The 24,256-nt window shown below is 40.6% G+C and overlaps 2 protein-coding genes across 5 annotated transcripts in view; both read right to left on the bottom strand.

Moving 5' to 3' along the window:
- LOC114046064 (olfactory receptor 51G2-like) overlaps positions 1-14,947 on the bottom strand; it is a 26,757-nt gene extending 11,810 nt beyond the window's left edge. For 2 of the 4 annotated variants that reach the window (XM_027866294.1, XM_027866291.1), the window contains exons 1-3: positions 14,908-14,947; positions 14,033-14,122; positions 2,764-2,829 (exon numbers count right to left, since the gene is read on the bottom strand). The gene's annotated coding sequence lies outside the window, so the exon portion shown is untranslated. The remainder of the gene's footprint in view (positions 1-2,763; positions 2,830-14,032; positions 14,123-14,907) is intronic. The other 2 variants (XM_027866292.1, XM_027866293.1) reach the window with 1 other exon arrangement.
- Positions 14,948-22,439: 7,492 nt separating this feature from the next.
- On the bottom strand, positions 22,440-23,405 carry LOC114046008 (olfactory receptor 51E2-like). The gene has a single exon (XM_027866224.1). It carries the CDS (start codon positions 23,400-23,402, stop codon positions 22,440-22,442), a length of 963 nt encoding a protein of 320 aa, XP_027722025.1. The 5' UTR covers positions 23,403-23,405.
- Positions 23,406-24,256: the final 851 nt, after the last annotated feature.

Here is a 24,256-nt window from a genome sequence, read left to right as displayed (position 1 = left end):
ATAGATAGATAGATAGATAGATAGATAGATAGATAGATAGATAGATAGATAGAGGGCACAGGGTGAGTTGAAGATGAAGGGGTCATATCTGGAGAATAAAATTAAGGGGTGAGAGAGGATTATACTAGAAGAAGGAGAAAGGGAGAGGTAGAACAAGGTAAACTCACAAAAAAACAGAAAAGAAAAGGCTCTTACAGTGGAGGGGAAAAGGGGGAAGGTGAGAGGGAATGAGTGAATCTTATAGGATTTGACTTAAGGAGGGAATAACATACACATTCAATTGGGTATGGAAATCTGTCTTACCCTACAGGAAAATAGGGGGGAAAGGGGACAAGAAAGTAGGGGGATGATAGAGAGGAGGACAGATTGGGAAAGGGGGTAATCAGAAGCAAATACTTCTGAGGAGGGACAGGGTCAAAAGAAAGAATAGAATAAATGTGGGGGCGGGATAGGATTAAGGGAAATGGAGTTAGTTTCTCACAGCATGTCTACTATGGAAGTGTTTTGCATAACTGCACATGTATAACCTAAAAAAAAAAAAAGAAAAAAAAAGAAGCCAAAAATTTAAAAATAATGTGCTGAAACAGTAATAAAAAAAAGAATATATACTCTCTCTCAATTGATAAAAGGTCAAAAGATATGAACAGGCAGTTTTTGGATGAAAAAGTTAAAGCTATATATAGTCATATGAAAAAATGCTCCAAATCATTATTGTTTAGAGAAATACAAATTATAATAACTTTGAGATATTATTTCATACCTATCAGATTGGCTAAAATGATAAAAGGGAAAGATGACAAATGTTGGAAGGAATGTGAAAAATTGGGACACTAATACACTGTTGGTGGAACTGTGAACTGATTCAAATATTTTGAAGAACAATCTGGAATTATGCTCAAAGAGTTATAAAACTGCTTACACCCTTTGATCCAGCAATACTGCTATTAGGTCTGTTTCTCAAGGTCAATGGGGAAAAATGAGAAGAACTTATACGTTTTAAAATATTTGTAGCAGCTCTCTTTGTGGTGGCAAAGAAGTGGAATTTGAGGGGATGCCCATCATTTGGGAAATAGCTAAAAAAGCTGTGGTATAAGATTGTGATGAAATACTACTATGCTGTATACTATATTATGGAAATGCTTACTTCATTCCATAAGTTAGAATAAATAAATAAATCATGTCTACTATATATATATATAGAATATTATCATAATATATTATATATATACCCCACCCATATATACACAATCACACACATACATATATGTATATATGTGCATATACATAGATACATAGATTTATATATGCATAATGCTTCCCCTCACAGAAAAGTAGCCATGAAGTAGGCTACCTATCTTCTGACAAACAAGTGTTGGATTCAAGAAGAAGAATAAAATACATTTCCTGACGTGTGTATGTAGGATTGTGCTTTGCTTAACTTCATGTATTTTCAAGAAGGTTTTTGTGTTTCCTGATTTTTTTATTCATTGGGGGGTGGGGTAGAGAGACAAATTAGGGACAGAACTGTCCCATTCTCTCATCAAAAAGAAAAAAGAAAAAGAAGGTCATTGATGCATTGTTTAAACAAACAAGAGAACAGAAGTTAAAAGGAAACCTAGAACTTCGAGTTTTGAAAGTTACACAGGGGCAGCTAGGTGGTGCAGTGGATAGAGCACAGGCCCTGAAGTCAGGAGAACCTGAGTTCAAATCTGACCTCAGAGCAAACACTTGACACTTACCAGCTGTGTGACCCTGGGCAAGTCACTTAACCGCAACTGCCTAAAAAAAAATGTTACATATTGGATTTTTTTTTAAGAAAAAGCAAGTTGTTCATAACAGAGATCAGTTTCATGTACAATCCTTTAATCTGTTCTATTTTGTATATGAAAATCCCCACTTCATTTGATGTTGGTTGTTCCAAATATTTTTGAAAGAAAGGAAGGAAGAAAAAAAGAAGAAAGGAAAGAAAGAAAGAAAATGATGAAAGGAAGGAAAGAAAGAAGTGAGCTAGGCTGAACAGGCCTGCTGTTAGACCTCAGTTAGAGGAAAGGGCAAGCTTTTTTTTTTTTTTGCTCCTACAAGCAACTGGGGAGCTGCAGGAGTTTGGATTGTAAGATAGAGTAACAGAGAACATGTGGGGATTGGTAATGTATCTCAACTCTTCATTGGCTATGATCTACTAACATTCATGAACCAGTTCGACTCTACACTGTTCTCATCCCTCAAATCCTTTGCCCTCTATCCTTTTACCTCTATTTGCCCTGCAAAGTCTCGACCTTGGATTACTTCCACCCTCTGTTGTCTTTACTCCTGTTCATGTACTGCTGAACAGACCAGGAGAGTATCATGAAACTGTACTGGCTGGTTTCATTACAGATTTATGTTAAATGATCTCAACTGAAAACTCACTGAAGTTAGCAATTCTTCTACACCTCTCTAGCCAACTCACTAGCTTATACATTATTGGGTCTTTTCCAAACCTTTTCATCCCTCCCTCAAACCTCCCCTAGCTGGCCTCACCCCCTCAACTGAAAAACCTGCCTCATATTTCACTGAAAAAAAAAGGTGAGGCCGGGGGCAGCTAGGTGGCACAGTGGATAGAGCACCAGCCTTGGAGTCAGGAGGACCTGAGTTCAAATCCGGTCTTAGACACTTGACACTAGCTGTGTGACCCTGAGCAAGTCACTTAACCCCATTGCCTAGCAAAAACAAAACAAAACAAAAAAAGTGTGAGGCCATTCTCTGAGGACTCTCTCTTCTTACCTCTTCCTTATCTCATGTCACTTAGATGTAGAGCTCTCATCACTTCCAGGGCCTGCTCCTTCATCCCTGTTTCAAATAAAAGGTAAGCTTTTTCCTTAACAAGGTTTAAAGACCTCTACATGCATAAGTGACCTATTCCAATTCATATTTTCCAGAATAAAGCCTCCTCTATCATTCCCACTTTTTCATGAATCTTTAATCTCTCCTGCTCTACCAGTAGCTTCCCTATTGAGTAGTAACATACATATGTCTCCCCATCTTCAAATGACCCTAAATTTGATCTATCCATCCCTACTAGTTGTCATCCTGTATATTTCCTCCTTTTTGTTCCTAAACTATTGAGGCCATTTAAAACCAATGTCTCTACTTCGTTTCCTCTCATTCTCTTCCTAATTCTCTATAGTCTGGCTTCCATCTTCATTATTCAATTGAAATGATTTTTACCACATTACAAAATCTAATAGTTTCTTCTCAATTCTTATCCTTCTTGACCTCTCTGTAGTTTTAGATATGATTCATCACCTGATTCTTCTCGATATTCTCTTCTAAGTTTTTTGTGATACTGCTCTCTCTTTGTTGTACCCACTTGACTGATCTGCCTTATTCTCCTTAGCTCAATCTTCATTCAGGTCATAGTCACTAGCGCCCAGTAACTATAGGGGTACCTTATGCCTCTGTTCTGGATCCTCTTCTCCCTCTATACTATTTTGCTTTCTGATCTTATCAGCTCGTATGGACTCAATTATCATCTTCATGCAAATGATCTCACATTCATTTGTCCAGCTGGAACCTCTCTGCTGAACTCCATTTTCACAACTCTTAAATGCCTGTTAATCATCTCAAATTTGATGTCCATAGACATCTTGAACTTGACATGTCAAAACTAAATTTATTATCTTTAGCCTCATTCCAAGTCCTCCCTTCTTCAGAACTTTTCTATTGCTTTTGAGGATACCATCATTCTCCCAGTCATCTATGCTCATAACCTAGATGTCATGATCATATTCCTCAATCTCTCTCATTCTCTATATCCAATATTTTGTTACCCTTCTATCATTTCTATCTTCATAATTTCTCTCACATATATCCCGTTCTCTTCTGTGATGCTATCACCACACTGGTGCAGGCTCTTATCACTTCCCATCTTAACTATTGCCATAGCCTTCTGGTTGGTCTCCCTGACTCAAGACCCTTTTTACTCCAATTCATCCTCCAATAAACTGTCAAACTGATATTTCTGAAGTACAAGTCTGACATCACGCTCATTCAATAAAATTCAATGGTTCCCTGTCACTTAGAGGATCAAACATATCTTTTTTCTTTTAAAGATCTTCATAACCTGGCCCCTATCTACCTTTCCACTCTTATTACACCTTATGCCCCTCTAGTACTCTGTGATCCAGTGAAACTGTCCTCCTTGCCATTCCAAACTCAGGATATTCCATTACCAGACTTGTCATTGACTGTTCCCCATGCCTGGAATGGTCTCCCTCTTCACCTTCACCTTCAACTCTGTGCTTCCCTCCACGTCTAAGTTATAATCTCACCTGCAAGATGTCTTTCCTGATTACTCTTAAGCCTAGTATCTTCCCTCTGAGATTATCTCAATAAATCAATATATACTTATTAAGTGTCTACCCTGTGCCAACCACTGGGAATACAAAAAGATGCAAAATGAAGTCCCTACCTCCAAGGAGTTTACAATATAATGAAGGAAGCAACTTAAAAACAAATTTACTAAAATCTACATATAGGATAAATAGGAAATAATTAAAAGAGAAAAAAGCAGTAGAGTTAATCAGGGTTAGGAAAGGCTTCAGGTAGAAGGCCAGATTTCAGTTTGGACTTAAAGGAATCCAGGAAGGTCAGTAGTTGGATTGGAGGAAGAAGAGCATTCCAGGCATGGGGGACATGCAGAAAAGATGACTGGAGCCCAGAGGTGAAGTGTCCTGTTTATGGAACAGTCAGGAAGACAGTATATGTTCCCTAATTGTTTGCATGTTGTCTCCCCCATTAAACTCTGAACTCATTGAGAGGAGGAACCCTTTGTGTTTGTTTGTTTGTTTGTAAATCCCTGACGCTAAGCTCAGTACCTGGCACTTAGTAAGTCCTTAATAAATGCTTGTTGATTTGGCTCTGTTAGCTGATTGAAAGTTTGTTTGAAGCAGAAGCTCGGAGTAAGGAGCTTCAAGAGGCTTAGACATTATTGAATAGTGCAGAGAAGGTGCCAAACTTTCAAAGTGAGCCGGAGGCAGGTTTGGGAGGGAGAAGAAAAGCCTCCCTATCATTTGAAACTTTGGGATAAGAGCAAGGAACTATAAGCTTCACTGGTAGAGCTTGCAGAGGAAAAACTCCCAGGATTTAACCTTCTGGAGCAGAAATAGTAGCTTCCTACCTCCTAGGGAGAGATTTGCAAATTTTTAAATTTAGCTCACTGTTTTATACATTCCTTTTTATGTAGAAGGAATGAATGCAGTCATGAGTTTATAATCTTGATAGATATGGATACATAGCTGGCACATAGTAGGGCGTGAGTGCACACACACACACATATGTACTACTCTTCCTTAATTTAACTATTCACAAAAACAAGCAAGAAAGAGTGTGATGCTCTATACTTTTTGTTCCCAATATCGTTGTTTTGGGAATTAAAAAAGAGATGATTTTGTAGATTAAAAGTGAGCTAGGCAGGATTCTTTTCATATGGATTTCAAAATTGTCACAGGGCTGGTTTTTTTTTTTATATGCTGAAATATCTTAGTGGGATTTCCCTGGGTACATTACTTCCTCTCCCCTTCCTTCACTGTTAAAGTGAGAATCAGGGGAATTTTATATACAAATGCTCCCACATATGAAAGGAAGCTGCTCTACCTTTCCACTCCTTCTCTCTCCACATTCCTAACACCTACTATGACAGGCATGGAGGTTGTGGGGCATATGAACTTTGTTAAACCTGTGATACTGAGAGTCAGTCAGTCAATAAACATTTATTAAAGCTTTCTAGGTTCCTGGTGCTGTCCTAAGCACTGGGGATACATAAGAGGCAAAAAGAATCTTTGCTCTCAAGGAGTTCACTTTGTAATGAAAGAGGAAACATAAATCACTAGGTATAAACAAGATAGATGCTGAGTAGACAGAAGACAATCTCAGAGAGGAAGGCATTAACAGCTCTTGGGGGTAGGAGTGGGAGAGATGGAGGTGGGAGGGGGGACCAGGAAATGCTTCCTGCCAAAGATAGGGTATAAATTGGCCCCTGATAGCCAGGAATTCTAATAGGCAAAGGTGAAGAGAGAGAATATTCCAAGAAATGGATATAGCCAGGCCAAACACACAGAGACTGGAGCTGAAATGTTGTACTGTGCAGTATATGTAGATAAAAGAGTTTATGGAAGGGAACAATGTATAGTAAGACTGGAAAGATAGGAAGGAGTCAGAATGTGAAGAGTTTTAAAAGTCAAATAGATCCAGATTTATATCTCATCATGCAGGTGACAGGGGATCACTGGAGATTATTGAGTAGGGGATCATAGGTCATAGGTCAGACTTATGCTGAAAATCATTTTGGCAGCTTAGTGGAAGATGACTGGGAGTAGGAATAGACTTATGGAATGGAGACCAATTAGAAGGCTATGGCAATATTTCAAGCAAGAGATGGTGAGCCTGATCTAGGTTGGTGGTTATTTGAGGGGAGAGCAGAAAACTTAGAGAAGAGAAGCTGAGGAATTGGAAATGACAAGACTTGGCAACAGATTGTATATATGGGTTGAATGAGAGTGGTGATTTAAGGATGTTTCTGATTTTTGAGCCCAGGTAACGATGAGGATGGGGGTGTCCTCAATAATAATAAAAAAAATGAGAGGAATGGAAAATTTTGCAGAGGATGAAAATATGCTCTGCTTTAGATATGCTGAATTTGAGTTGCATTCTGGACGTCTAGTTGTAGATATATAAAATGCAGTTAGTTGATGCCCACTGGAGAGACTTGGGCTAGAGAGATAGAAAAGAGAATCATTTGGGTAGAGATGATAATTGAATCTATGGGAACTGATGAGATTACTAAATGAAATAGTATGGAGGTAAATGAACACAGCCCACAACAGTCTTGGGGGATACCCAAAGTTAGTATGCATGACCTGGATGAAAAAAAATGCAAAAAAAATGGAAAGATTATTCTGCTTAATCAATTTTTTTTTTTGGTAAGGCAATCAGGGTTAAGTGACTTGCCCAATGTCACATAGCTAGTACGTGTCAAGTGTTTTGGTCTGAGACCAGATTTGAACTCAGGTCCTCCTGACTTCAGGGCCGGTGCTGTATCCACTGCACCACCTAGCTGCTCCTGGAAAGATTATTCTGACACGTAGGAGGAGAACCAGGAGATAGCAGGATCCCAAAAACCTAGATACTGAAAGTATGTTAAGAATGAGGATTAATAAAATGTTGTTAGATTTGGCAATTAAGAGATCATTGGTAATTTTGAAGAGAGCAATTTCATTTGAATGATGAGATCAGACACCAGATTGCAAAGCATTTAGGAGAGGGAAGGAGGGAGGGAGGGGTGAAGAGAGGGAGGAAAGAGGAGAGGGAGAGGGAGAGAGGGAGGGAGGGAGAGAGAGAGAGAGAGAGAGAGAGAGAGAGAGAGGTAGGAGAGGAGGCAATGGGGAAGTTACCCAGAATAGATAGCTTTTTCATTGAGTTTAGCCAAGAAGCCTGGAAAGCTCTTCATCCTTACCTCTACCTACAGGCTTTTTTGGCTTCCTTTAAGTTCCACCAAAAGTTGTATCCTTTATAAGAAGCTTTTCCCAACCTCTCTTAATTCTAGTGCTTCCTTCTTTTAATTATTTCTTATTTATCCTGTATAGAACTTGCTTGTACATATTTGTTTGCTTCTTGTCTCATCCATCACACTGTGAGCTCCTTGAGGGCAGGGAGCATGTTTTGTTTCTTTTTTATGCCTCACTTATCGCAGTGTCTACCACAGAGTAGGTGCTTAATAAATGTGTATTAATTGATTGACTGACTGACAGTAAATAGGATAGTAGGATTACAGATTTAAAGCTGAATTTAATCTCAGAGGCCACCAAGTCCAACCTCCTCATTTTACAGATGAAAAAAACAAAGAAGATAGGTTAAGGCACCAGAAATTTCTGAGAGGGAATTTGAACCTAGGTTTCCCTGGATTCTAAGTACAACTCTCTGTCCATTTCATCAAGCAGCCTCATCATAAGGTTAAAGTTTTTTGTTGTTTTTTTTTGGGGGGGGGAATGATAGTAAAATCAAGTTATTAGATGAGATGGGATTAAGAGAATTTATCCTTACTAAGAAGATGGCCACCTTTTCATCTGAGAAAAGAATGGAAGATGGCGGAGGGAAAGCAGTGACTTGCTTGAGCTCTCCCTCAAACCCCTCCAAATACCTACAAAAAATGGCTCTAAACAAATTCTAAAGCAGCAGAACTCACAATAAAACAGAGTAAAACAAATTTCCAGCCCTAGACAACCTGGATGGCTGCTTGTAAAGGTATATCGTGCCAGGAGGGGAGAGGAACGCAATTCAGTGTGGGCACACAGGCCGCAGTGACCCTGGAGCAGGCCTCAGAGGACTGAATTGCGGGCAACTGTGGTGGTTTCCAGACTTCTCAACCCACGAACCACAAAGACAACTTAGAAGGTCAGGGGAAAAAGTCTGTGACTGCAGTGAGAGAAAAAGCTAGGTCTCAGCCACCCCCAGGGCAGTGGCTGACTTCTGAGCTTCCAGCCCACAGACTGAGGGGAAATCGAGAGGCTGATCAGAGGGGGATTGCAAGGATCTCTTTGCCAGTGCTGAGGCAGGAATCTCTTGCTTTACCGATGCTTGGATCTGGGTCACAGTTCTGAGGGGCAGTCCTGGGGTGAGGAGGAATGCTAGTGTGGTGGAGCTTGTTGTGGCTGTGGAGACAAAACACCTCACCCCTTATCATAGCACCTTGGAAGAACTGAAAATTTACAGATCTCTAGAAGTATCTCTGAAAACAGCTGTACAAACCCTCGAAGCTTGGGACGGTACATTCTTCACATTGTAAACAGACTCTTACCTTAACAAAGAGTTTAAAACTCAAGTAATTGGTTGGGATCATGAGCAAGCAGAGCAAAAAGAATCAGACTATATTATCTTACTTCGGTGACAAAGAAGATCAAAACATACAACCAGAAGAAGAAAACAAAGTCAAAGCTCCTACATCCAAAGCCTCCAAGAAAAATATGAATCAGTCCCAGGCCTTGGAAGAGCTCAAAAGGGATTTTGAGAAGCAAGTAAGAGAAGTAGAGGAAAAACTGGGAAGAGAAATGAAAGTGATGCAAGAAAATCATGAAAAGCAAGTTAACAGCTTGCTAAAGGAGACCCAAAAAAATACTGAAGAAAATAACACCTTAAAAAATAGCCCAACCCAAATGGCAAAAGAGGTCTAAAAAGCCAATGAAGAAAAGAATGCCCTAAAGAGCAAAATTGGACAAATGGAAAAGGAAGTTCAAAACATTACTGAAGAAAATACTTCCTTAAAAATTAGAATAGAGCAATTGGTAGCTAATGACTTTATGAGAAATCAAGACACTGTAAAACAAATCCAAAAGAATGAAAAATTAGAAAACAAATGTGAAATATCTCATTGGAAAAACAACTGACCTGGAAAATAGATCCAAGAGAGAGAATTTAAAAATTATTGGACTATCTGAAAGCCATGATCAAAAAAAAAGCCTAGACATCATCTTTCAAGAAATTATCAAGGAAAACTGCTCTGATATTTTAGAACCAGAGGGCAAAACAGAAATTGAAAGAATCCACCAATCTCCTCCTGAAAGAGATCCCCAAAGGAAAAGTTCTAGGAATATTGTGGCCAAATTCCAGAGTTGCCAGGTCAAGGAGAAAATATTACAAGCAGCCAGAAAGAAACAATTCAAGTGTCATGGAAACACAATCAGGATAACACAAGATTTAGCAGCTTCTACATCAAGGGACCGCAGGGCATGAAATATAATATTCTGAAGGGGAAAGGAGATAGGATTACAAACCAAGAATCACCTACCCAGCAAAAGTGAGTATAATCCTTCAGGGGAAAAAAATTGTCATTCAGTGAAATAGAGGACTTTCAAGCATTCTTGATGAAAAGACCAGAGCTGAATAGAAAATTTGACTTTCCAATACAATACTCAAGTAGAAAATGAAGAGGTAAATAGGAAAGAGAAATTAATAGGAAAGAGACTTATTAAGGTTGAACTGTTTACATTCCTGCATGGAAAGATGATATTTGTAACTCATGAGACCTTTGTCAGTATTAGGATAGTTGGAGGGAAAAATTATATGTATGTATATAGATAGATAGATAGATAGATGGATGGATAGAGGGCACAGGGTGAGTTGAAGATGAAGGGGTCATATCTGGAGAATAAAATTAAGGGGTGAGAGAGGATTATACTAGGAGAAGGAGAAATGGAGAGGTAGAATGGGGTAAATTATCTCACAAAAAAACAGAAAAGAAAAGGCTCTTACAGTAGAGGGGAACCAGGGGAAGGTGAGAGGAAATGAGTGGATCTTATTCTCATAGGATTTGACTTAAAGAGGGTATAACATACACACTCAATTGGGTATGGAAATCTGTCTTACCCTACAGGAAAATAGGAGGGGAAGGGGACAAGAGAGTAGGGGGATGATAGAGAGGAGGAGGGCAGATTGGGAAAGGAGGTAATCAGAAGCAAATATTCTGAGGAGGGGCAGGGTCAAAAGAAAGAATAGAATAAATGGGGGGGCAGGATAGGATTAAGGGAAATAGAGTTAGTTTTTCACAGCATGTCTACTATGGAAGTGTTTTGCATAACTGTACAAGTATAGCCTATATTGAGTTGCTTGCCTTTTCAATGAGGGTGGGTGGGGAGGGAGGAAGGGAGGAAAATTTGGAACCCAAAGTTTAAAAAAGCACATGTTTAAAAAAAATGTTTTCACATGCAACTGGGAAATAAGAAATATAGGAAATGAGGTACAGAAATCTATCCTGCCCTACAGGAAAACAGAAGGGGAAGGAGGGGGAGAAATAGCAGGGAAAGCAGACTAGGGGAAGGGGTATTCAGAATGCATGCCATCTTGGGGTGGGGGGAGGGGCTAGATGGGGTGAAAATTTGGAACTCAAAATCTTGTGGAAGTAAATGTTGAAAACTAAAACTAAAAAAAATAAATTAAAATTAAAAAAAAGAAAAGAATGAAGAAGGAAATAGTAGGGGAAGAGAAGGAAGGCATTCTCATCCTACAGGCTCATTTTTTATGAAGTATGAGGTGATGGCTTCTGTTTAGAGAGTGGGGAAGATGTGCTGTGGGAGGTTTGAAAGAAAAGATGACTAGAGTGAGAGTCCTGAGGCAAGAGCTCAGATCTCTGCAACTATACCAAACTTGAAACCATAAGGCCAGGCCCATGACCTATTCACGTCTTCCTTTCTTTCCAAACCAGGGTTCTGCTGGATCAAAAATGTGTCCTGGGATGGTGAAGCTGGGGTATTGGTGGGTAGGAAGAGCTACCCTGAGATGAAGGATCTTGTGAATGACAGGATTCTGCCCTTGTGCCCAAGTCTTCCTCCCAATGGTAGCAGTAACTCTCATTGATAGCATGCTAACCATGCAACTGTGGAGAAAAGTGAGAGCCAATAACAGAATGTTTACCCTGGAAGATGATCAATTTTCAGGGGATATTCATCAGCTTTCATGAAATGGTTTCCTTAACCCTGATCCACAAGCAGGAGGAAACTGGGAAGCTCTCACTCAAGGGAATGAATAAGGGAGTCTCATCCTAGCTGCCAAACATATGCCAAATCTGAGATTTCTCAAGTTTCTGATTCCTCAGAGAATTCATCATCTAGAATTCATGATCTAGAATACTAGATCAGCTCAGACAGGTTGGAGTTCCCACCCACTTTTAGATATGGACAAGGAAAGAAGTTTCTCAGCTTCCTTTCTCCTATTCTGAGCCTAGCAGTCAGTACATTCTTCCTGATACCTAACCTTGATCATTCTTGCTGAAAGTCTTTTCAGAGGATTTACATTTATATAAATCTATCCAGGGAATTAATATTTCAAACGACTTTGCAATATCTGTTTTTTTTTTCTCTAGAGGATCCAAGGCTCTCACATCTAGACATTCTAGCATCCTTTTTCCTCCTTACAAGAGAAAATAGCCAATCATCCTTCTATCTACAATAGAGATAAAGAAGCTGAAATTTAAAGGCATGTTAAGTTGCACAACAAGTTAATGAACTAGCATCCAAGTGTTAGACCTCTTTACTTGCTTTGTCCCAACCTGAAGCTATTATCTCTTCCTTAAACCTATTCCTTCAACTGACTTTACCACTCTTATTTGTGGCACCACCCAGTCTTCTGTGTTATACACCTTAGAGTTATTCTTGCCTTCCTCCCTTTTCGTATCCCATCAGTTACCAAACCCATTCACAGAATTACAAAAGATAAGAACTGGAAGGGACTTGAGAGGCCATTAATCTAATTTGTACCTGACTAAGAATCTCTTTTATGAAAAAGTCTTCCGTGGCTCACTATTATCCTTCCTGTTTTATAATACTGAACCTTCCTCATCTTAACTCATATTCTTCCCATTCACAAAGCCTATATTCTGACTAAACTTTACTATTGTCCCCAAATAGTGCCTGTATTTTCCTTTCTCCATGCCTTTGATTATGTCACTAACTTTCCCTGGAATGTCCTTTCTTACCCACTTTCACCCTTCTTCCCCCTAAGTCACATAGCACTTTGTACTTCTGGAATGCATTTATCGTGAAAAAAATACAATTTTGCATTATGGTTATCTACATTTTGCATGTGTGTTCCTCTACTAGACAGTATGAGTATTTCTGCCTCTACTAGACTGTAAGCTCCCTTAAAGGAAAGGGCAAAAATCTTATCTAAACTTTGTATCTCCTTCTGCCTTTAGCATAAAGTTCTATACACAATAGGCATATAATAAATGATTGTTGAATAAATGAATTGTTAGGAATTTTTTTCTCTCATAACAAGCCTTAATCTGCCGGTATTAGTTACAAGGACTCTGCTCATATTTCTACTCGTAAATTGTCAGCGTCTCCACAGCTTCAGAGAATTCTAGATTTAGATCTAGCAGGACCCCAGTCTAACATCTACTCCAACCCCTTCTATCTACAGTAAAGAAAACTGAGTTACAGAGAAGTTAAATAATTTGTCCAAGGCCACACAGATAGTACATATTGGAGGAAAGATTTGAACTCAGATCCTCTGACTCCCGAGTCTTTCCATTGTACCAAGATGTCTATTTTTTTTTAAGGTAAGCAAATTTATAATTTGTTGAAGGAAAACCAAGGCAAGCAAGTAAGGATTTTACTCCTCACAAACACAATGAGATGAAGATAGATACCTTGACAAAAACACAAAGAAATATGAATTCTAACTCTACTGGAAATCTCTAAGTGTAGGTGCTAATTAATCAATAAAAAGTCCCATTATGTTCTCTTGTCCCACTAAATGTCTTTTAAAAATTTTTTTTAAACATGTGCTTTTTTAAACTTTGGGTTCCAAATTTTCTCCCTTCCTCCCTCCCCACCCACCCTCATTGAAAAGGCAAGCAACTCAATATAGGCTATACTTGTGCAGTTATGCAAAGCACTTCCATAGTAGACATGCTGTGAAAAACTAACTCTATTTCCCTTAATCCTATCCCGCCCCCCCATTTATTCTATTCTTTCTTTTGACACTGTCCCTCCTCAGAAGTATTTGCTTCTGATTACCCCCTTTCCCAATCTGCCCTCCTCCTCTCTATCATCCCCCTACTCTCTTGTCCCCTTCCCCTCCTATTTTCCTGTAGGGTAAGACAGATTTCCATACCCAATTGAGTGTGTATGTTATACCCTCTTTAAGTCAAATCCTATGAGAATAAGATCCACTCATTTCCTCTCACCTTCCCCTGGTTCCCCTCTACTGTAAGAGCCTTTTCTTTTCTGTTTTTTTGTGAGATAATTTACCCCATTCTACCTCTCCCTTTCTCCTTCTCCTAGTATAATCCTCTCTCACCCCTTAATTTTATTCTCCAGATATGACCCCTTCATCTTCAACTCACCCTGTGACCGCCATCCATCTACCTATCTATCTATCTATCTATCTATCTATCTATCTATCTATCTATCTATATACATACATATATTTTTCTGTCCAACTACCCTAATACTGACAAAGGCAAGATGTCTATTTTCTACTGTGTAAAGACCAAACTTACCCAGAGATGGAATATAAGCTAGCAGTATGGTATTGTTAGAGATCTAGCAATCTTCCAATAGACAGGGCCAGAAGATCTCCACCATAGGGCCTGAAAAAATATTATTAGAAATTCATTTCTTTGGTTGAGTTATTTGTCTTTTCCCTGCTCCGCCACGGCTGAGAAGCACATTCAGTTATTCTTTCTTCAGGACAAGTGGCAGAAATAGCCTGAGAATTTCATTGAGGGTGGTGAATGAAAGGGATGTTGGAATGAAGAGAAGGAGTATAGGTAGGGGAGGAAGCAGATCTCCATTTCTTCACCCAATTCACCATTTTGCTGGTCTAGGTGTGGACCTGTGGAGTGAATGGGGATGAACTGACTTCTTTTCTACCATCTCAAGTTTGTCCCTCTCCCCTCAATCTCTGAACATGGCCTGGAGCCTGCAGTGTTTTACAAAACAAGGAAACCTCCCTGTCCTCTGGGACATTATCAGTCCCTTCTTTTCCTTGTCTGCTCAACTCAGCCCTCCTCTGAGGAGGCCAAGATCCTATGTCACCCTAAAAAAGCCATAAAGCTCTCTAGGACTAAGGTAAGCCAAGATTGATGTTGGAACTAGAGTTCATGCCATAGCAACCCCCTCCTCTTTTTTATATTTCCCCTAGAAAGGGCTTCCCACATAGTTTTCCCTAGATTTCTCTCCAAATCCCCCTTGTGGATCCCTCTTTACAGGTCCTCCCCTTCCGTATCCCCTGTACCAGTTGCCCTCAGATCTTTCTTCCTAGTCTCACCCCACCCCATGGGCATCCCCATTTCCACCCTTATTCTAGGGGACGTTCCCAAAGAATTTCTCTCCCAGGCCCCCTGTACCCTAGTCAGCTCATACAGTCACTCACCCTCTCCTGGTGACAGCAGCCTGTCTCTAGTGCTGAGATGGAGAGAAGGGCAGGGCACAGGCCTCTTAGAAGAGAGTATTTATATTCTAGCCCTGGCTTAGGACCCAGTCCAACTGCAGTCAATCAGCCACTTGGGAATCCTGTACAGGACAGGAACCATCTGGTCCACATGTGGAAAAAAAAAATGATATGCTGAGCCAAGAATGTGGTGATGTTTGGGAAGCTGGAACTCCAGGAATGGAGGAAGATTTGGGTGGCAAGGGGGGTGACAAGGACAATAACTCCAACTAGAGAACTTTTATCTGATGCTTTAGTCGGGGTTGGGGGTGGGGCAGGGAAGGAGGTGGAGAAGAGAAGTATGTGATGTCTGAATAGAATCAGAAGCCATTGATTTTGGATGGCTTCTTCAGCTAGGTCCAAAAGGAACAGGCAATCTGTCGGGAAAAAACAGGAAGGAATGGGCTCAAGTGTACAGTTAGAGACAGTGGCTTTGGTGAGAAAGGGTATCGCTTCATCAGACACCGGGATAAAGGAGGAGAGAATGACAGTTGATATTAAAGGGTTGTGAGATAACAAGAGGAGGGATCTGACTTATTAAACTTTCTATTTTCTCCATAAGGTATGGATTAAATTCTGCAGCCATGAGGGTTGACTGTGGTGGTGGTAAAGAAGGCTACAGGATAGAAGTGAAGATTTGAAGCAGCTACTGAGAAGAGTGGGAGAGAGAATCAATCAGGTAGGCATGAAGGGTTTGCTTTACTTTGATGAGAAGACATTTGAGATTGCATAAGATAGGCTTGTAAGGGATGGAGCACTGATGCACGAACACCTTCCAATCTATTTGAAAGTTGACAAGGAGAAGCAATAGCAGAAGATGGGGGTGGGGGTGGAGTTGGCAAGGCCTGAAAAGTGATAGGATAAGGGAGACTGAGGCAATTGAGAGTGGAAGAGAGTTTAGAATTGAATTGGCTATATAAATGGTGAAGGGTGAGAAACCGGAGAATCAAAGTATCCAGGATTGGGCTAGACTACTAGCCACTGAAGTTCCTTCCGCCTCTCAGATCCTGTCATTCTGGGTCCACAAAGTGTGCAGCCAGCCACGGAGGGATGCTAATAGCACCCCATGGCCCCTGTAACCCCCTCACAGCCAACAGACCTCAAACATCACATTACTTCCAGTTTTAGTTCAGCTGCGCCCTCCTCTTGGAAGCCTTCCTTGACGTTCAGAATTGAGTCCCTTCCTATTTTGCACTTTTTTGTATACTCTACTCCCAGGTACTCTGTGATCTAGTGATTCTGACTTTCTTGCTGTTCCTTTCACTTAACCCTCCATTCCCAGGCTCCATGCTCCCCTGTAGCTAGGGGACCCAGTGTATAGAATGCTGACCCTGGAATCAGGAAAACCTGAATCCAAAACTGGCCTTTAACATTTTAACTGTGTGATCCTAAATGTCACTTAACCTGTCTGCCTCAATTTCCTCGAGTGTAAAATGGGGATAATAATAGCACCTATCTCCCAAAGTTGTCGTGAAGACCAAATGAAATATTTGTAAAGTACTTAGTACAATGCCTGGTACATTATAGGAGCTTAATAAATGTGTTTCCCCTTCTAGTCTCTTTTTCTGATGTCTGTTCCCCATGTCTAGAATGCTCTTTCTCCTCCCCTGTGCCTCAACTTGTCTTGCTTCATTCAATTCAAATCCCACCATCTGCAACAGGCATTTTCAGTGCCCCTCCTGCTGGTGCCCTCCTTCTCAGATCACTTTACATTTACCCTCTACCTGTCTTGCATGTTGTCTTCCCCATTAGAGTGTGAGCTTCTAGAAGGCAGAGACTGTATTTTTACCTTTCTGTGTATTCCCAGCACTGAGCAAAGTGCCTGACATGAAGGACGTGATTAATAAATGCTCATTGACTGACCTCCCTAGCTGATTGTGTTCCCCTTTCCTAAAGACCTTCTTCCTCAAGTGCTTCTAGAACACTGTGACTCATTTCATCTTTGCTTTGATAACTTCCTTTTTGGAATACAATATAATATAATACATACTGTATCCCCCTAGTAGATAATAAGCTTCTGGAAGGCCCAGACTGCTATTTTCACCTATGTATCACCAAGTCTAGGATGCTACTTAAACATTTTAGTTGTTCATTAAATCTTTCCTGAATTGAGTAGAATGCCCCCACCCCATCCCCATATCAATACCCATACATCCCCCACCCCCACCTCCTCAAATTCCTGGTCATCTCCATTAGAATCCCTCCCATGAGGTAGATAGCTAGCTCATTAACAGGACTCCCCTTTCAGTAAGCTAAGTCTCAGGTAGACTGGAATGCTTGCTGTCCCCTAAACTCAACATTACATGACCAGCCACTGTGCATTCCCAGATGTCCTCTCCAGCACCTGAAATACACTCCCTTTCATCTCCACCTTCATCATCCTTCTCTTCCTTCAAGGCTCCACTTGGCTGCCAATGATTCCTGTAGGCTTTTCTGACACCTCTCCCTTTCTCCCACCTACACACCTCCCCCCAGCCAGAAGCGTTTTCTCTCCCCAAACATTTCCGGAGTCCTTTCTTCCTCAGGATCTCTACTGTGGCACCTGGGGATGAAGGAAGTACTTATCTGGTCTGAGTAAATGTATTCTCTCCCCAGAAAAGTCTAAACTGCATGAGAGTAGGAAGTGACTTTTAAGCAATTTTTTATTGTTATCTCCCTTTAAGCACTTAGGCCTGTTCAATGAATTTGGAAGGGGAAAAAGGGGAACAAGTTAAGGTCTGCTGTGGGAGGGAGCCATCCTCATTTAAGATTTCTCCTGGATTATGTTGTGAGACTAGCGTGTTGTCTCCAGGCAGCCACAGAGAGCCTTCTTCACAGGGAATGGGAAGCAGACAAGTAGTTTTATTGCTGTGACAGTCATAACTGGGATAAGTGGAGGTGCTTTTGATGGAGACAAGTCGCTCCTGTCTCTCCTTTTGCTAAAAAGCACAGGGGAAGCAGTTCAATGAGACAGAGAGAGACAGAGATAGAGGCAGAGAGATGGAGGCAGAGAGATGGAATCCGCTACAAAGATCCTAATAGTTGTATTCTAGCACCACTAAGATAATCAAACACTGAACAGCTGCCTCACTACACTCTGTTCACTTATTCAAAAAGCTCCTATTCAACTCTAAACTCTGTTTTTCTCTTCTGCCAGGAGTCTAGCTGCTAGATGGTCCAGTGGATAGTGCACTGAACCAGGACCCAGTAAGACCTGTGTTCAAATTCTGCCTCAGACACTTACTACCTGTATGACCCAGGGTAAGTTACTTAGTCTCTCTTAGCCTCAATTTCCTCATCTATAAAATGGGAATAATAATAGCACCTATCTCTCCGGGTTTTTATGAAGATAAAATTGAATGGTATTTGTAAACCTTAAAGCACATGATAAAATAATGACTAACATTTTTATAGCACTTACTATAGCACAGTGCCAGGCACTGTGTTAAGTGATTTACAAGTATCTCACCTGATCATCACAACAACCCCAGAAGGCAGGTCCTATTATTAAACCCATTTTACAGATGAGGAAATTGAATCAGATCTGATTCAGGGTCAAATAGCTAGTAAGTTTCTGAGGGCAGATTTGAATTCAGACCTTCAGGCCTAATGTTCTATCCACTGTACCACCTACACGCCGTAGGTATTATTACAAATGCTAGCTATTATTATCTTGTTCTTTAGAGTATGGCCAAATTGTCCTGTTCCTGGGATGGAAAGGGCTTTGGTGCCCTCAAGATATGGGGTTTTGAGAAGATGTGACTATGAATCCTTCCCTTCGGGGGAAGTTTAAAAAGAATATAGGGGGGAGAGGGTGGTATTAACATCTTAGAGAGGACTGGACCCTTCTGGAAGAGTTAATAATAGGGAGATTTCCTAGGATCTCATACTGTTACTTTCTCATTCTTTTAATGAAAGAAATTTACAGTGACTCACCCAGGAGCCATTAGAAGACATTAAAATGCCTCCTGGGGCTTCTTCTCTTTAAATAACTTTTAGTAACAACTTTCAGTAATGACTTAGAAAATTTTGATTCCCTGCCTAGAGTATGGTGGCAAGATTGAAGACAAAAATATCTGTATCCCTTTCCAGATCTGCTACTTACCACCTATGTGGCCTTGGACAATTCCTTTTCTTCATCTGTAAAATGACAGAAAATATCTAAGGTTTCTCTTCAGCTACAAATCTTACAATCCTCTCAGCTCAGTGGGTTTAAGAATTGATTGCAGGGATATATTTTTCCTCTCTTTGGCAATGTTTTCTCATATAGTGTCTCCAGCTCAAGCTAAATCTGTGTCAAGAAAAGTGCCTGTGTTTTTTATTTTCTCCAAACCCAGTGTCTACCTCTCCTTTACTCTGTGTCTATTCAGTTCACGCGTGGCCTCCCCATAACCATAGGGACTTTGCCCAATTGAATTATAATGGGAAGTCCCCTGAAACTTTGCCCCTTAGGCTGGGACAATTCTTCTGTAACCCAAGGAATGGGAGTAAGGAATGTTGTTGTTGTTGTTGTTGTTGTTGTTGTTGTTGTTTTTCTTTGCCATCCAACCAGGCTTAAATTCAATGTTGATAGCAGGCACGAGTCTTATCCTAAAGGTTATGCTGAAGGTTCTTTATGCAGGACTGTACACAAAAATCTCCCAACTACCCTGCCACTGCATCTGAAATTCCACCAAAAAAAGTTCATTTCTTTATATAGTAATAGTTTTTCTCTCCATTTTCAAGAGATTTCTTTTAAAATGCAAATAACTTTGGGAGATAGGATGATACTTATAATTTTTTTGCCTACTCATAACTTCTGAGTTTTTAGTTACATTGTCATTCTCTTTTCATTGGATCCTAGGCTATTAGAGATAATCAGGCCCATTATTTTGTATACACAAAAGGAGAAACTGAGGCTTAGAAAGGGGAAGTTATTTCTTCCACGTCACATAAGTTAGTGACAGATTTTCCAGTTATGTGAGCCAATTTGAGAGAGCAAAGTTGAGAGAGGTCAGAAGGATGGAGGGGGCACAGAAAAGAAGTTGGTTGGGTAACAAAGATGACAAACATTCCCAATTGCTCAATTTTGACAGAAGCTAGCCCTGGAGTGCTAATACATTTGAAGAGTGAGGGGATTAAAGGAATTGTGACTTCATAACATTCTTTTGGTCATAAACTGAGAACTTGGCAAAGAACATTAGAGCCAGACAAATTTTGGCTGTCATCTAGTCCAACCTCTCATTTTTCATAGGTCATTAAGTTTAGTGATTCAATCCCTTAACTGTAGAACTCCGACTTTATGTCTAACATGATTCTTTGTTGATGTAATATACAAGAATTTTCTTGTTCCAGTTTCACATAAGGAGATGGGGAAGAGCATCTAGTCATCAAACTTTATTAGAAGTCACAATTCAGTTTCCTTTATTTATTAAGGGGCTGCATGACCCCAAAGTCATCACACCTACATTCCAGGACCTTTATCTAGGTCACTTCAAACCCATGAGGCTCTATCCTGCAGAAAGAGGGGATCCCTGGGTCCCTGCAAGGCTCTGCTACAGGTTCAAACAAGAATAGATGAGCTCTGAATTCCCTGAATAGTCAATCTATGGAAGCTGAAAATCTTTTGGTTTGAGAGGGAGTGCCATGATAACAATGATGACTGATGATAATGAAGATAATGACTCACGCTGAAATAACTCTTCAAAGTTAACAAAGTACTTTTCTTACAACTCCATGACGCAATTATCTAGTATTTCCCTAATTTTATAGATGAGGTAACTGAGGCTCGAAGATAGTAAATGACTTTACAGAAGAACCTCAGAGTGGGAAGGAATCTCAGGGGTCATCTAGCTCACCTTGTCCCAGAACTGGAATCTTTTACAATGCTCCAAAAAAAAAAAAAAAAAAAAAGAGGAGACCATCTTTCTTTTTTGGAAGCCCATTAATTACGGAGAACTCACTACCTTATGAATCAAGCCCTTTCCAACTTGGGACAGTTCTAACTGTTATGAAGATTTTTTTTAATCAAGCGGAATCCTGCATTTCTGCAGCTTCTACTCACTGCTCCTACTTTTTACCGGTAGAGTAAAATAGAATTCAATTTAATTCAAGAACCATTTATTGTCTAATATTTATAAGGGTTTGCATTAGGCATTGGGGATAGAACAAAGATGATAATGACAGAGTTTGAGCTGCAAAAGAACTCAGAGGTCATCTAAACCAACCCACTCAAAGGAAACTAATGCCCAAAGAAGTTTAATAACTTGCCCAGGTACACCTGGACATCTAGTGACAGCCAGGATTTGAACCAAGGTTATCTGACTCCAACTCCATTGCTCTTTCCACCGTAGCATGCATGCTTAACTCCAAGACTAAATGAAAGTCCCAAAAGAAAAGTAATTCCTATGCTCAAGAAGCTTATATTTTACAGACAAGTCTAATTTCTCTTCTGTGAAACCACACTCATATAATTGAATATGTTTATTCCCTCTTAATGGAAGAAATTCCAATATAGATCATAGGATCATGAATTTAGAGCTAGAAGAGATCTTTTTGTGAGGTTCTTTGTTGTTGTTCAGTTGTTTAAGTTGTGTCTGACTCTTTGTGACTCCATTTGGGTTTTTCTTGGAAGAGATACTGGAGTATTTTGCCATTTCCATCTCCAGCTTGTTTTACAGCTGACGAAACTGTGGCAAACAGGGTTAAGTGATTTGCCCAGGGTCTCATAGCTACTAAGTGTCTGAAGCTAGATTTGAACTCAGGTCTTCCTGACTCCAGGTCTGACACTCTATCTACTGTGCCACCTAGCTGCCCCAGAAGGGATCTTAGAGGCCATCAATTCCAACCTGATCATTTTACAAATAATAAAATTGAGGCATCCAAAGGCTAAATGGCTAGTCCAAGATCACAAAGTTAGCAAGTATCTAAGGTGGGATTTATACCGACATCTTCCTGTCTGCAAGGTGAAACCACTATTAGCCCCAGGAAGATCGTGATGCCTCCTGAATCGTGAAAACAAAGAACTTTTGAGGCACTCCCTTAAGTATTTCTAGAGTTCTTTAGATTCCTCTTCTAGAGTCACAGAGCACATGTACGATATGTATGACATCATTTGGATCTCACAACTAACCTAGAGGACATAGTGCGAACAAGAATGTACATCCCTACTGCAGAGGAGAGAGACATGAAATTCAGAGAGCAATTTGCTCATGACCGCGTGATTTAGATCTGGAAGACACCTCAGGGACTGTCTAGTCCAAACCTCTCATTTTATAGTTGAGGCAACTGAAGGCTCAGGAGGTAAGCTAATTTGCCCGAGGTCACACAAGGTCGCCCAATTTTAGATGCAGGATTTGAAACCAGATTTTGTGACACAGCAGCTAGTGCTCTTTCCACTGTGCTATTCTGACAGTTTTGATGCACTTATAAACATGGAAATCTTTTAAATGGCCTGTGATTTCCAGGTAGTTGAGAAGAAGGCACTATGGGGACATAGGGTCTCAATGTAAAAGATGTCAGCTGCTCCCAACAGTCTGAAGCTCCTTGTTACAGGTGACCTTGAACATGGCCAGCACACGGGAACAGATCTGCTTGGTCTTGGCAGCATAGATGATGGGATTGATGACCGGTGGCACCATTAGGTAGACATTACCCATGAGCACATGCACAATGGGGTTGAGGCTGTTTCCAAAGCGGTGTACCACAGATAGACCAATTAGTGGCACACAGAATGTTAGAACCACGCCAATGTGTAAGATACATGTTCCAAAGGCCATTGCCCGTTCTGTCCTAGATGGCAGCTGTAGCACAGTACGTATGATCAGGAAGTAAGAGAGTGAGATGAGCACCACATCAACACCCATAACCAGCAGGATGGCAGTGAGCCCATAAACCACATTAGGCATGGTGTCAGCATGGGCCAGCTTCATCATGTCTTGGTGCACACAATAGGAATGGGTAAGGATGTTTGAGCCACAGAAATGAAGCCTCTTGATGAGCAATGGAAATGGGAGGAAAAAAAGGGAACCCCTCACCACAGCTACTATGCCTATCTGAGCTGTGACAGTGTTGGTGAGCACAGCCGCATGCCGAAGAGGGTGGCAGATGGCCATGTAACGGTCAAAGGCCATGGCCAAGAGTACAGTGGACTCTGTGGCTGAAAGAGCATGGATGAAGAACATCTGGGTGAGACACATATCAAAGGTGATCTCCTGAGAATTGAACCAGAATAGAGCAAGGATCTTGGACATTGTGAAAGTGGAGAGCACCAGGTCAATAGCTGCCAGCATGCAAAGGAAGAGGTACATGGGGGCATGTAGGCTATGTTCTGTTCTCACAATGAAAACCACTGTGCAGCTGCCCAGCACTGCCACAATATACAGGAACAGAAGAGGGAAGGCGATCCAGAACTGGGCAGCTTCCAGTCCTGGGAGGCCTATAAGAATGAAAGTGGTGTGGGTAAAGTTGCAGTGTGTCATAGTTGGTATTAAGAGACAGAGCCTGAAGAAGGGGGTAAGATCACAGTGCCTGCAGGATACAAAGGGAAATAATTAGGGAAAGTAGACCCAGCTGCCTCTTTCCAATGCTCCTGCATCACATTCTTATAATCTGTTTTTTCCTTCCTCTATGATCCTAAAACACCCAAGGCTATGTCATGGAGAATAGTGTCAGACGAATTGATTCTTACTGAGATATGGACCTAATGTATTAACCTCCCATACTCATTTTTGCTTTAAATGATAGCTCAGAGAGAGAAATGCATACTTCCAAGGAAATACTCTCTAACAGATCAATTTCAGGAACTGGAGTGAGGAGAAAATTTGAGGCATGGGCACTGTCTGTCAATTGTATAGGCTGGTCTCTTCTTATTATGCTGGTGTATAAAGTGTACCTTGCCCTCTGCATATCAGCAAAAGCACACTACTACCATTTGCCTTGTTGAGATACTGAATGGAAGGGTCTACCTGTGAGAATTCCTACAGAACAAGGGCTATTAAAATGACAGCTACAATTTGAATGGAATCCTGTTCACATTTCAACCACTTTCCATCTCCATGGCTTCCAACCAATTCAGAGATTGATTATGAACTTCATAAACTATTACAGCATGCTCCCATCTTGTCTCCCCTGCTGTAATCTATCATGGAAGCCATGGCCAGATTCACCTTCCTACAGAGCAGTTTAATCACATTATTCTCTTATTCAAATACCTTCATGGGAAGCAGTCTACAAGATAAGGTCCAAATTCCTGAGCCTCATAAAGGACCTTACTCATCTCAAGTTCCTCATTCATTCATTCATTCATTCATTCATTCATTCATTCATTCATTCA

Source organism: Vombatus ursinus, unplaced genomic scaffold, assembly GCF_900497805.2.
Source record: "Vombatus ursinus unplaced genomic scaffold, bare-nosed wombat genome assembly UNPS02014780.1, whole genome shotgun sequence".
Taxonomy (NCBI): Eukaryota; Metazoa; Chordata; class Mammalia; order Diprotodontia; family Vombatidae; genus Vombatus; species Vombatus ursinus.
Note: the sequence above shows the minus strand (reverse complement) of the source record. Positions and strands in the feature narration are given on the sequence as shown.

Bases quoted from the DNA above. Each gene is read 5' to 3' on its own strand.
- LOC114046008 (XM_027866224.1), bottom strand. From the start codon at position 23,402: ATGACACACTGCAACTTTACCCACACCACTTTCATTCTTATAGGCCTC.